Here is a 14,307-nt window from a genome sequence, read left to right on the forward strand (position 1 = left end):
TCCTCATCTGACACCTGGCCCCTCCTCTCTCAGCCAGACCCCTTGTGTTCCTGACCCTGGGAGGCCCCGCTTGAGACACTCCGGCCGAGAAGCTCTCTGACTAGACTCCCTCTCTCTTGCTGCCGCGTCTTCCGGCTGCCGGGACATCTAGGCAGCTCACAACCCACCGGTCTGAAGTGTATACTCAGCGGCATATGCCACGAACTGATCTAAAGCGTTTCTGATCACAGCTGGAGTGCTTCTCAATGGATACTTGCATTCAGTTCTCTCTCTCCCTCTTTTATTTTTTAAGTAGACTCCACGCCCAACGTGGGGCTTGAACTCACGACCCCGAGATGAAGAGCCGCTTGCTCTCCTGACCGAGCCAGCCAGGCACCCCATTTCGCTCTTATTTTTTTTTTTTTTTTGAGCTGAAATTCAAATAAAATGAAATGAAACGTTTAAAGTGTGTAGTTCAGGGCACTTAGCACGTTCACAGTGTTGTGCAACCACCACCTCCATCTGGTTTCAAAACTTTATCATCCCTTTAGAACAGCCCACGCACATGAAGTAACCACTGCTCATTTCCTCCACCCCAAACTCCCCTGCAGACACGAATCTGTTTTCTGTCTCTGGGGATTTGCCTGTTCCGGACATTTTATATAAAGGGAATCCTATACCAGGTGACATTTTGTGTGTGGCTTCTTAACATCATGTGTTTGGGGTTCCAAACTGTAGCACGTATCAGTATATTTTATTTTATTTTATTCTTTTGAGAGAGAGAGAGAGAATGAGGAAGGAGTGGGGAAGGGCAGAAGGAGAGGGAGAAGCAGACTCCCTGCTGAGCAGGGAGCCCGACGTGAGGCTCGATCTCATGACCCTGAGATCATGACCTAAGCTGAAACCCAGAGTCCCACGCTCTACCGCCTGAGCCCGCCAGGTGTCCCAATTTTCGTTTAAGGCTGAATAACAGCCCACTGTATGGACAGACCACATTTTGTGTATTCATTCCTCTGTTGGTGGACAAGGTTGTTTCCACCTTTTGGTTGTTGCAGATGCAGCTGCTGGGAACATTTGTGGGGAGACACCTGGCCAGGGCATCACTGGATCCCATGGGAACCGCATGTTTACCTCCCTGAGCACCTGCCAGACCCTTTCCCACAGAGACTGCATCTTGTCTCAGTGCCCCAGCAGTGAGTGTGGGTCTCCGTTTCTCTTGTGGAGACCCGTGATTTTCTGGGGGTTTTTGGGCTGTAATCATAGCCATCTGAGTGGGTGTGAAGCACTATCTCATTGTGGTTGTGATTTGCATTTCCTTCATGACTAATGTTGTTGAACATGTTCTCATGTGCTTGTTGGCTATTTGTCCATCTTCTTTGGAGAAATGTCTGTGTAGGTCCTTTGCTTATTTTTTAAAATTGATTTACTCGCTGTCTTTTTGTTGAGCTGCAAGAGTGTTTTATATATTCTGGATACTAAACTCTTACCAGATATGTGATTTGCGAAAATATTTCTCCCCTTCTGTAGGTTGTCCTTCAGCTTTCTCCATGACGTCCTTGGAGGCACAGAGTTGGTAATGTTGGTGGAGTCCGCCTTATCTGTTTTCCCTTCAGTCCCTTCTTTGCAGCCCCTCTTGGAAGCGGGCCTGACCCCGGAGCTGGTGGGTCGGGGGTGCTGGGAGCTGCAGGAGACGCCAGGCGTCCTGCCTGTGTGGGGTCTCGTGGGAGGGAGGTGACACAGGTCTGTGGCATGAGCCATCGGCCGGCCTGAGATGGGGCAGATGAAGTGCTGGGCTGGAGAAAATTAAGGAAGACTTCCTGGAGGGACAGTGCAGAAGGGTGGGGTTTGGGAAGGCAGGATGGTGCTCTGGGTGGGGGGACCTGCATCAGCGGGGGCAGGGCAGTGGGGGTGCTGGGGTGGGGGGCTGCAGATCAGCAGACCTGACATCAGAGCCCGCTCTGGCAGCCACCCAGCAGCCCCGGGCTGCCACGTGCCATGTGACAGCCTTAGCCCCTTCCCCGTGTGGGAGGATGATGGTGCCCACAGCACCCGGATTCCCAGATGGGTCACTGTGGCTGCTGTCACAAATGATCACAACCTTAGGGGCTTAAAAACAACGCCAATGTATCAGCTCACGTTCTGGAGGTCAGTGCTCAGGTGGGCACGCTGATTCCTCTGTTCAGGTCTCAGACGCCCGGAATTGGGGGTCCGTGGGCCTGGGCGGGTATGTATGTATGTATGATTTTATTCATTTTGAGAGAGACAGGGAGTGCACACGCAGGGGCAGAGGGAGAGAGAGAAGCAGGCTCCCTGCTCCCGACACGGGGCTCGATCCCAGGATCCTGGGATCATGATCTGAGCCGAAGGCAGATGCTCAACGGACTGAGCCACCCAGGCGCCCCAAGGGCCTGGGCTTTTATGTACAGGTTCTGGGGGGAGAATCCTTCCCAAACTCATCCCAACTTGGGCAGAGTTTAGTTCCTGCAGTTGCGGGACTGAGGGCTCTGGTTCCTTGCTGGCCGTGGGCTGGGGTCTCGCAGCATAAGGCCACCTGCGTCCCCCTCCGCCCCCCGCCCCGTCTTCCAGCGGAAGTGGGGAGTCCTCCTCTGCGCCGTCTGTCTGCCTCCAGCTGGAGAAAGGGCTCTACTTTTAAGGGTATATGGGATTAGTTCGGGCCCGGTGATAATCAAGGCTAATCTTCCTAATTTAAAGCCTGTAACCTTGATTTCATCTGCAAAATCCCTTTTGCCAACATAATAGTCACAGGTTCTAGGGATTAGGGCACGGATGTCTCTGGAGGACCATCTGCCTGCCACAGGCCCAGGCGACACCGAAGAGAGTTAACCATGATAGATACCAGCCGATGGTGTGGTCTGGGTCTGGCTCGTGTGGGATTAGGGGGTGCTGAGGTCGTACCGGGGGCTGGAGCGACATTTGCTTGGCGAGGCTTTGGTGTATTATTCTCCAGTCCGGTGCTGCTGACACAGATCACCTGGGGATACACGCACATCACCAGGGATGTTGTTAAAATGCGGATTCTGACTCAGGAGGCCTGGGGGAGGGCCTGAGATCCTGCGCTTATAACAGATTCCCAGGCAATGCTGATGTTGTTGGTTTAGGGATCACATTTTGAGTAGCAAAGATCTGGTTCATTCCTTCAACAAGCATTCCCTGTAGACCAGGCTCTGTGCTCCGCAGCGATGAGTGTTCTCCCCCCCTTGCAGTTTACAAGTTAGTGGGGAGGACAGGGACGTACAAACAATTGTGTGATGAAAGCAGAAAGGGTTTTCATAGTAATGATGTAGGAAAGAATGTTAGGGTTAGAAGCCGACGGCCAGGAAAGACATCTTGAGACGTCTTTGGTGCACAAAGGTGGTTTTATTAAAGCACGGGGACAGCGACCCGTGGGCAGAAGGTGCTGCACTGGGGTCTTGAGGGGTGGCCCATTATATACTTTCAAGTTGGGAAGGGGTTAGGGACAGTGTAAGTCTCTAAGAAATTTTGGAAGGAAGGTTTCCAGGACCTTGAGGAGGCCAGCTCCTGTTAGAAAAGGTCATTTACTGCTGTCTAGTGAAATCCTAGTCGGGAGACCCTTCAGACGCGTATCAGCGGGCCATATGCTTGGGGGATGATTGCTAACGTATCTTGGAGGATTGAAATAAAGCTTCCAAAAGAATTTTTCTACGTTAAAGTAGACTTACGGGATCCTGGGGGTCGGACTTGCCCTCAGCCAGGTGTCCACATCGAGGCAGCTGAGCTCCTGGAGGAAGGGCACCCTGCCTGTTTCAAGGACTTGTCAATGGGCTGGAGGGAGTAAGGGAATGTAATCATTTTCCTTCTGCCTTTGTTCCCACATCAGTCACACGAACACATGGTGTGCCTTTCCCACTCTTATTTCTCATGAGTGCGCTAGAGGGTTTCCCAAGGGCCACATCACGTGTGGCAGATTGAGTGCAGAAGCAGATACGGGAATGCCATGCTTTTGTTTCAGCCAAACGTGAAGGAGATTTGCAAAAATGTACAGTGATGCTATTTTCCCTCACTGAATTATTATTTTTTTAAATTCAGTGATTTATCATTAAAAAAAAAATAGGCTATTTATGTCTGTTGAAAAACAGAAGTCATCCGAGCAAATTTGTAGATGTATGCTTTATTCGGTGACTCCTGGGTGGGGCAGCACGTCCCCAACTCACCAGCACGTTGGGGGCCTTGACAGGAGGGAGGGCCAGGAAGTCAGCGACAGGGAAGGAAGGGTTGTTTAGGGCCCGGCATCTTGTTTCCTGGATAAGGGACTGGCAGAGTGTTTATCCTGCAGATGCCCCCCGTCATGCTGGTCTGGAAGTTTCAGCCTGTTCAAAGGTGACCTTCTTGTCTACAGAGTAAACGGTGAGCCCACGGAAGAGGCCGGTGAGGAAACGCCCCCACTCTGCGTGGACGCGCGTTCTGTGACTTCTGGCACCACCGTCCGCTGAGCCACAGATTGCTGAGCTGGCCCTTGTTCCGTGCCCCCAGACACTCACCCCACAGGTGGTCTGTTTCCCCTCGAAGGAAGCCTGGTCATCCACATGCTGTCTGTCCCTGGTGCAGTTCGGCGACAGCTACCCCCCCGGCCCCCCGCCAGCCTGCACAGCCTGAATGTGGCACGGAGCTTCTGCTGACCAGCAGGTGCCCGATGGAGGGCCGGGCTCCGCTGCAGTCCAGCTCATGCCTCTTCCTTGACCCCTCGGGCTGGGGCAGCAAATCCCAGAACGCAGCTGGGGTGGTTTTCAGGGCGCAAAGCGATGGACAGAAGCAAGTGGGGTAGGGGCGCCTGGTGGCTCGGTCGTTAAGCGTCTGCCTTCGGCTCAGGTCGTGGTCCCAGGGTCCTGGGATCGAGCCCCGAATCGAGCTCCCTGCTCAGTGGGAAGCCTGCTTCTCCCTCTCCCACTCCCCCTGCTTGTGTTCCCTCTCTCTGTGTGTCTCTCTCTGTCAAACAAATAAATAAAATCTTAAAAAAATAAATAAGGATTAAAAAAAAAGAAACAAGTGGGGCTCACACCCGTAGGGTTAGTGCTTCATGCTGGGCATCGTGTGCGTGGGCTTGTGGGGTTGTCAGATCGCAAATGGACTTCTAAGGCCGGCTGCCCACCGAGAGGCACATGTTCCGTGCTTGTCCACACTCATCCTGCTCTTCTCGAGAACGTGAGTGGGGGCTGTGGGTCCTAGTGCACCTGAATCTCTCACCCACGGTGACGCACCGGTAAGTGGAAAAGCAAGGCTGAGACCTGGGTCTGTCCATTGCTTGCGGTTTGTTTAGCCGGTTGAAAACATAAGATTCTGTTAAATTTTTCCTAGTGTCTTGTCATTTGAAAATAATAGTCATGGGTGGTTGTGAAGGTCAGGCTTGTATCTCAATAATGTTCCAGCTTAAATTCCAAGTTACATGTAGTTGAATTGTATAATTTAGACTATAACGAATCTACTGTGTTAGTGAGACAGACACAGTGATGTTTACTACTGAGCACAAAAGAGCCATTTAATTTAAACAAGATAATTCAACATTTGCTTTGCCTGGAGCTCACGAAATGTCATTCCATTAAATCATGTCTCCATTTACGTAAGAGGACTGTCTTATCAAAGCTACTTTATTGTTACAGAAGTTAGAATGGTTCAGCATATTAAGTTATGAACATACCCTGGAAAACACTGTTTAGAATAAAGTACACTTGGCTAGAATAAGAACAACTGAGCATCTGCTATGTTGTGAGCACAGTTGTACACGCTTTGAGTCACGGAGGGAGACAGAAACAGTGGGGAACTGGATAAGGGTCCCCGCAAGATATCGGGCCCTGATCCCTAGAACCTGTACACGTCACCTTGCGTAGAAAGAGGTTCTTGTATTTGTTTTGTTTTTCTTTAAATTTTTATTTAGGGGCACCTGGGTGGCTCAGTGGATTAAGCATCTGCCTTTGGCTCAGGTCATGATCTCGGGGTGCTGGGAGGGAGCTGCTCAGCGAGGAGCCTGGTTCTCCCTCTCTCTGACCCTCCCCCTCCCCTGCTCATGCTCTCTTTCTCTCTCTCAAATGACTAAATAAAATCTTTAAAAACAAACAAACAAATAAATAAAGTTTTAGTTAAATTTTACTTAGTTAACATACAGCACGATATTGGTTTCAGGAGTAAAATTCAGTGGTTCATCACTTACATATAACACTGAGCGCTCATCACAACAGGTGCCTCCCTTAATCCCCATCCCCCACCCACCTCCCTCCATCAACCCTCAGTCTGTTCTCCTTAAGGGTCTCTTATGGTTTGCCTCCCTCTCTCCTTTTTCCCCCTTCCCATATGTTCATCTGTTTTGTTTCTTTTTTAATTTTTTTTAAAGATTTTATTTATTTATTCATGAGAGAGAGAGAGAGAGGGCGGGAGAAGCAGGCTTCCCGATGTGGGGCTCAATCCCAGGACCCCGGGATCATGACCTGAGCCGAAGGTAGATGCTTAACGACTGAGCCGCCCAGGCGCCCACTGTTTCTTAATTCCACACATGCATGAGATCATACGGTATTTGTCGGAAGCAGTTCTTTGTAGATGTGGTGCAGCTAAGGGTCTTGGTATGGGAGGTTGCCCTTGCTTAGCAGAAGAGCCCCAGGCATGCTTACCGAACTCCTCCGAGAGGCGAGCAGAGGGAGGCTCCTCCATGAGCAGGAACAGGGGGCTGAAGCAAGAGGGTGCAGGCACTGGGCGGGGGGAGGGAGGGAGGGCACGCACAACCTCCTCCGAGCCCCCGGGGCAGGGCGGCCCTGCGGACAGACACGGAGACTTTGGCTGGGAGTTGAAGTCTGCATAACTGTGGGCAAATGCGTTTCTGCTGTTTCAGGTCAAAAATAAAAGGTGACATTCTTGGGAAAGGATGAAACTGGGGCAAGTCCTGTGGGTGAAAGACTGCATTTTGGGCTTGTTGTTTCTGTTTTAACATGTAAATCCATCACAGATTTCTTTTTGTTATTTAATGAAATCTTACAGATTGTGGTAAAACACACAGGACACAGACCTTACCGTCCTGACCGCCGAGAGCTCAGCGGTATTAAACACACGCGCACCAAGTACAGCTGTCCCCGTCCCCGAGACTCTCCTCATCCTGGGGGCCAAGGCCCTGTCCCCACCACACAGCAGCTCCCCAGCCCCCCTTGTCCCCCTCCCCCCTCCCCATCGACTCTGTCTGTGTGAGCTTGAGACTCCGGTGCCTCATGAGAGGAGTCTTACAGCATCTGGCCTTTTGTGACCGGCTCATCTCACCAGGCATGATGTCCTCCGGGGGCATCCTGTTGTAGCAGGTGTCGGGCGTCCTTCTGAGCGAGGACCTCAACCACCTCCATTCTGACCTCCGTCTGTACTTGCCGATTACGTTCTTCTTTCCGGCTTATCTCTTAACCCGGGCGAAAGACCACAGCATCCCGTGATGGGAACAGAAATCGCCCCCTCGAGCAGCCAGGACGGCCCTGAGCCCGCGAGAGCCCCGGGACCGACCCCGAGACAGGGACGGACCTGACCTTCACCGCCCACCTGCCCACACTCTCCTCCTATAGACCTGGAGGTGTTTTCCGCACTTTGGACGCTGGCCCGCTGTCTTCCCGGTGCCGGCCTCCCTGAAATAAATCCCTTTCCTGTCTGTCTCTCTGCCTTTGATTCTGCCAGCGGCGCGTGGCCGAGCCTGGTCCGTCTGGGGCCCGCGGAGCCAGGGGCTGGCGCACCCCGGCGGCCCGGCCACACTTCCCTTTCGAGGCCGCATTGTGTATAGAGACCATGCGTGTTTATTATTCATGCACCGACGGGCACTCGGGCCGCTGACTCCTTCCGCTGCTGTGAAGGTGGGTGCGGTTTATCTTCGGGAACCTGCTTCCTGTTCTCTGAGCACAGGAAGCACATGATATAACGCTCATGTGAGTGGTGACCTCGCCAGTGCTGGGACGGTGACATCACGGTGTTGCGTAATCCGGGTCAGGTCGGGGGGCCTCGGCCTCCTCACCACCCCCTGCCTGATCGTCCGCATGGCGCTTACCACCCTGCCCTGGGCATTTCCAAAACTAGCCCACTGCCCGTTATTTTTAAATGGATTTAACAAATAATTATTTAAAGACTTTCCTGACGTTTTAGTTTTGAATACACTAACCAGTAACTACAATTATAGCGACTGATATAACCCACTTATGTGGGTTTTGGGGGGGAATTCGCAAGAGTTTTTTTTTTTTTAAAGATTTTATTTATTTATTCATGAGAGACAGAGAGAGAGAGAGAGAGAGAGGCAGAGGGAGAAGCAGGCTCCCAAGGAGCAGGGAGCCTGATGCGGGACTCGATCCCAGGACCCCGGGATCATGACCTGAGCCGAAAGCAGACACTTAACCATCTGAGCCACCCAGGCGCCCAAGAGTTTTTTTTTTTTAAGATATTAATTTATTTATCTGAGACAGAGAGAGCGCGAACAGGGGGAGTGGCAGAGGGAGAAGCAGACTCCCCACTGAACAGGGAGCCCGACAGGGGACTCAATCCCAGGACCCTGAGATCATGACCTGAGCTGAAGGCAGATGCTTAACCAACTGAACCACCCAGGCGCCCCAGAGTTCTCGGCAGTTTTGAAGAGTGTCGGGGTCCTGTAGTTGGAGAACGCTGGCCCAGGGTGCTGGCAGGGGCGGGTACAAGCTGCCACCTGCCTGGAAGGTGATTAGGAGGTTAACATGGACGAGAGCCGTGGGACCCTCTGCAAGTGGGAGTCCGGGGTGACCTCTGGGTTTCCGGCTTGCACAACTGGGTGGGGTGCTGAGGAGGCTGGCATGGGGCGGGAGGCTGCTGAGGTCGGTTCGGTCCACTTGAGTGTGAGGTGGCAGTCAGTCACCCCCAGGAGGATGGCTTCCAGATGGTTGGCCAGACGGTCCGAAGCAGGAGGGAGGTGTGGCTGTAGCTGGAAACCTGCGGGTTATTGGCTCCCAGCTGGGTCAGGAGCTCCAGGAGGTCAGGAATGCGGTGGGATGCTGCTCACCAGGTATGCACACGCGGGAGTTTGATGAATGCTTGGAGTGTGCGTGGGTCTGGGCGGCACCACCGTATCCTGTGACAGCACGGCCTGCCTCTTCAGACCCCTGCCCCCGCCCGCCACTGGGACGGCTGCACCCGGCTGCGCGGGAGCCTGGGGCCAACGGACCGATCAATGACACTGATCCTGTTTGCATTGCAAATGCTCAAATTTTGTGCATCACGATGCTTGCATTGATTTTGACTTTTTAAAAGCATTAGAATGTTACCTTTACTACAGAGATTTTTGGCAGCCCCTTAAACTTGACACCTGTTGGGGGGGTGGCGTTCCTCCGGCCTCACTTTAGTCCTGCCCCGAAACAGCTCTGAGCGCCGCCCAGCGCCTGACCCCGATCCTGAGCGCCTGCATTCATGTGAGTGGTGACCTCGCCAATGCTGGGACGGTGACATCGTGGTCTTGCGTTATCCGGGTCAGGTCGGGGGCCTTGGCCTCCTCACCACTCCCTGCCTGATCGTCTGCATGGCGCTTACCACCCTGCCCTGGGCATTTCCAAAACTAGCCCACTGCCTGTTGCCCAGCAGAGAGCGAGCCTGGCAGGGGGTATCGCTCCTACCGGAGTCCACGAGCCCGAGTGTTCTGTAAATACTTCACGAAGGAACGACAGTCAGGGGTTGTCAGGCAGGTGCTTGCCTTGTGCTCATGATGTCACCGAATCTTCACAGCAACGCGGGCAGTGTTATCGTCCATGGTTTACAGAAGGGGAAACCGAGGCACAGAGCGGTGACATAACTTGCCCAAGGTCATACGGCTGGTGAGTGGCCAGACGGGGATTTGAACCTGGGCAGTATGGCTGAGCACAGGGCATTCTGGGTAACTTTGGGGTGCAGGGCCTGTGCACTACGCCGTGTGGAGCTGCTGTCCCCATTTCCACCCACCTCTGTGACCAACCCTGAACCCCCAAAATGCCCCCAGATGCTCCCTGGGGAGAGCACTGTGCAGCGAGATGCCTTCCCATCAGGAATAGATGTACCCCGGGCTCCGGTGCATCTGCCGCCTCAGGGTCTGCTCATGGGGGGAGAAGGTCCAGGCGGTCCCCGTCCTGAAGCCAGGAGGCCAAGGACCCCCAGTTGGACTTTTCGCCTTCCTTCCTAGGACGGCTCAGCCACGCCTGCACCTCGGGGTTGTCGCAGTAGCCAAGGCCCATGGAGCCTGGCACGGCCTTCGATGCCAGAAGGGGTAACAGCTCGTGGCTTCGCTTTGAAGAGGCATGTTTCCCGTACGCCCTCCTGTGGACCTCAAAACGCACTGGTTCTCCCCTACCGTAACTGTTCATCCTGTGCTAAGCACTTTCCGTGAGTTAGCTCATTTAATCCTATTCTAAGATGAAGTGTTTTCATCCCCATTTTTCAGATGAAGAAGTTGAGGCTCAGAGAGGTTGAGTGACTTGGCTGGGCTCACCAGCAGGTAAGTGGTGCAGTGGGCGGTCACCACCAGCCGGGTCCTGTGGAACCGTCCCTCTCAGGTCACAGCAGAAGTGGGCTGAAGAGTGCCTGCAGAGACCGCAAGGGCAGGTGCGCCCGCTGGCCGCGGGTCCCAGGGAAGGTGGCCCTGGGAGGTTCCGGAAGTGGGTCTTGCCCTACTTTGGGCTTCGTGCCTGTAACTGAGGGCGGCGTGCGGGCCCCGGCCCCCATGGGAGACCGTCAGGGGTGCCCCCGGCTGCTCCCCCCGCGGCGTGGGTGTGGGGCTCAGACCCTTCTTCCTCGACGCATTCCCGCTCACCCTCTGTCGCCGCTGGGTGCTTCGGGTGGTGGCCAGGAGCTGCCCTCCCCTCTGGGAATTCTCATTCCCGGGGCTTCCCATGGCCTGATGTCCCCCATCTCACCTCCACCTCTGTGTTGCACGCTCACGCTAGCCGTTCCCGAGCAAGTGCACTTTCTCACGCTTCTGGGCTTTCTCTGCCTGGGGTGCCCCCCCCACCTGCTCTGCCTGGTAAGTCACCCTCGCCTATCCCACCACCTCGTAACTCTGTGGGGCTTTCTCCAACCCCCCACCACGTGCCCTTTCCTCTTTTGCGTCCCCAAGGCCCTTCCCGCCCCATCATCTGACAGAGGCTCAAGTGATCTCTCTCCAGAGACTGAAAGATGCTGCAAATCCTTTGCTCCGCTTCCCATTAGGAGGAGCAGCTTGGTCCCCTTCTCTTGTGACCCAGCGGGCCTTGGTGACATGCTGGATCCCTGGGATGTTGGAGTCTGAGGCTGGGTCATAAGTAGCCTTGCAGCTTTTGCCCGAGCCTCTTGGAAGGTGGCTCTTGGGACCCAGCAGCCACCCCAAGGAACCCAAGCCACAAGGAGAGGCCAGGTGAAGGTGCTGGGTGGACAGCCTCAGCTCAGCCCCCCGCCAACATCAACTTCCAGCCACTGGACGCCCCACCCAGTCGAGCCTTCAGTAACCCCAGCTGCTGTGACCGTGACCTCAGGAGAGCCCCATCCTCAACCCCCAGGACTCAGAAACCTAACAGAAACTGTTTCGAGCCATTAAAGCATTGGGGTGGTTTGTCCCAGGGGTAGCAGATCACCAAAACGGTCTCCCTCATCAGACCACGAGTTCCCAAGGGCGGGGTCCATGTCCTTGTCCCTCTGGATCTCTGGCCCCAGCCCAGCAATCTGCTAAGGACCAGGGGCTCCTCAGATACCCTTAGAGTGAATGAATGAAACCCATCAAAAGTCACTGTTCACCCTGAGATAGAAGAGATTTATTAGCAAGAGGTAATCAGGAAACATATATTTTTACAAAAATGGAAATTTCTTTTTTTTCCAAACAAGCTGTAAGTTGAAATATTGTAGGACTTGAAATAGAATTCTCATACCACTAGGTATTGCTTACAGCAAAAGTTGTTTGTCTGTCGTCATGAGCATGCCTGCCGCTTGAGTGAACCCGCGCTCTCTACTGTACAGTGTAAAAAATCGACGGTAGTATTCACAGAATAAGCACTACGGTACTATATTCCTGCTAGAAGGCGCTCAGACAGGACCACAGTATATGCGATAAAAACACTCGGTTATTGATTCCCTAGTTCTACGGCGTGGTACTATTTTCACAAAGCAGACAGACTCAGAGCATCTCAACGGAAGCTTGGAGTGACCATTGGGCAGCTAGGAGAGGAGGAGTGACGTGTTCTGTGTCCCCGACTTGCAGTGAACGCCGGGCCGCGGTCAGTGCAGGCCAGCGCGACCTTGTGTTGTGACTCCGTGTCCCTCGGGGTGCTCCGGGGCCTCGCCCGGGTTCACGGAGACAGCTACTCATGCTGCCTGGTGTGAGTCCTAGAGCGCGCAGCACGCAGGGCCGGCGCGAGGTGGTGGTGCTGGTGTCACGGGGCATGGTCCTCAGTGGAGGGGACACCCCTCCGTCCGGGTTACCGGGAGACGGGGGAGCTTGGACCCCTGTGATTTTGGCTGAAAAAGCTGCTTTGGAAATTGGCATCACCGTCAGCGGGAAGATCTGTGAATGACTGGGCTTCAGGGTGCGGTCCCCTCCCGCCTCCCCCCACCCCCCAGTTAGAACAACTACATGGAACATGCTGGGAGGACACCCGGGGGTGGGGGGCGGACGCAGCCCGGGGGCCGGGGCCGGGGCGGGCCGGAAGCAGGACGGTGCCCGGGCTCGCGTCTGCACGGGCTCCGTCCTCCCTTCCGAGAGAGCGAGGGGCCGGGAAGACTCGGACGTCGTCGCTGGAAAGAACCAGGAGCTGCGGGACGCGGGGAAGGGTGACGTCGGAAACGGAGCCGAGCGCCTATTCCGGTCTACAGGAATCTAAGAACGAGAACGGACTGGTGTTCTTGGAGAAGCACAGACTAAAGAGGAAAATCCAGGAACCAGACGACTATGTACAACGTCACACAGCGCGTGTCCGTGGCGCGGCTGGGGCCGGCCGGCTTCAGGTGGGCAGTTTGGGCTCCATGCGGAGAGAGGACTCGTAGAGGCTTTCCTCGTCCATCACGAAGGACCGGTCCAGCAGGTACTGGGTCACCTGAGAGGAGGAAGAGACAGAAGGAGAAGCGGCCACAGGGCTGTGGGGCCTCTGGGACACCGGATGGCGGACGCAGGGCCTGGGAAGCAGGCCCTCCACGGGGCGGCCAGGCCGGCGCACGCCGCTCACGGGCCTCACGCCGCGTTTTGTCTTCATGTTGTCTCGGTATTGTCATTGAACATCGTCCTGACAGTAATGCTAAGTCACGGTGGGTCAGCATGACCCTCGACTGCTTTTCTTTGGCGGAACACTAGATGAAATGTTTTGGGGCTTTTTAATTTTTTTAAAGATTCTAATTATTTATTTGAGAGAGAGAGCGAGAGAGAGAGCGAGTGGAGGGAGAGGGAGAAGCAGACTCCCTGCTGAGCAGGAAGCCCGATGCGGGGCTTGATCCCAGGACCCTGAGACCATGACCTGAGCCGAAGGCAGATGCCTAACCAACTGAGCCACCCAGGCGCCCAGATTTTGAGTTCCAATCTTGAAAAAAAATCGACCATGTCAAGTGTAGAATCTAAGTGGTGGGTGTCTGGGGGTTTACATGTTCTCTCAACGTGTCTTTATGCTGCAAAGATAGATTTAAACATTAGGTTGACAGAGCTCCAAGCCACGTTCACCCCAAGAAGGAAACTGGGAACGGGCTGGGTGAGGGCTGGGGCTCCCCGTCTGGTCTCGCATGCCTCACTCCGGGGAAAAACCTTGGAGTGGACAATCCGGAGGACCCACGGCCTGGCTGGGTTCCTACAATTAAATGTGCCTGAGGGGCCAGAGCCCAACCCCGCCCCCCCCCCCCCCCGCCCCGCCGCCCCGGGGAAGCCCCAGCTTCGCCGAGAGTCTTTCCAAGGCTCGTTCGCTTGTCAGCTGTGGAACCAAACACATCACACGTCTTACATCGTATTAGGGCATCTTCGGATGGCTGCTAAAGCAAAATCACGTCTCTGCCGCGAGCGTCTTGGCTCCTGGACCCTGTGCTATCGTGGGGACGGGAGCGGCTAACAGGCTGGCTCCCAGTCACTGACAAAGGGATGACTGTGTGGTTTACGCTCTCACCAACACCTCCAGGAAGCGGACTCCAGACGTCACAGTCTAGGTTAGTCCACACCCGCTGATAAAGATGTGAGTGTCTGGAGCTCCAGCCTCCTGCCAACACCCTTTTCTAGATAAACCTACAGAAATCTGGACACTCAAGCCTCCTGGGCACCAGCACACGGACCAGCTAGTTCTCTCCATCACGAGCATGCTCAAGGTCGAGCTCCCACAGCTCTGCGTCAGGGGAGATGGGCCGCAAACAGCACCC

At 54.6% G+C, this 14,307-nt stretch overlaps 1 protein-coding gene and 1 long non-coding RNA gene across 3 annotated transcripts in view; both read right to left on the reverse strand.

Annotated features, from left to right (window-relative positions):
* Positions 1 to 3,337: 3,337 nt before the first annotated feature.
* LOC148163985 (uncharacterized) lies at positions 3,338 to 7,833 on the reverse strand. Its single transcript, XR_015768591.1, has 2 exons — positions 7,255 to 7,833; positions 3,338 to 6,758 (listed from the first exon to the last, which is right to left on the reverse strand). It is a non-coding gene; the product is annotated as an uncharacterized LOC148163985 (long non-coding RNA).
* Positions 7,834 to 11,716: 3,883 nt separating this feature from the next.
* RASGRF1 (Ras protein specific guanine nucleotide releasing factor 1) overlaps positions 11,717 to 14,307 on the reverse strand; it is a 99,713-nt gene continuing 97,122 nt past the window's right edge. For both annotated transcript variants that reach the window (XM_028093791.2, XM_088024920.1), the window contains one exon: positions 11,717 to 13,013. In XM_028093791.2, coding sequence (XP_027949592.1) covers positions 12,921 to 13,013 — 93 coding nt within the window. In that variant the 3' untranslated portion in view covers positions 11,717 to 12,920. The remainder of the gene's footprint in view (positions 13,014 to 14,307) is intronic.

Source organism: Eumetopias jubatus, unplaced genomic scaffold (genome assembly GCF_037043125.1).
Source record: "Eumetopias jubatus isolate StellerSeaLion01/CBP00866 unplaced genomic scaffold, mEumJub1_p1.0 scaffold_7, whole genome shotgun sequence".
NCBI classification, from domain to species: Eukaryota; Metazoa; Chordata; class Mammalia; order Carnivora; family Otariidae; genus Eumetopias; species Eumetopias jubatus.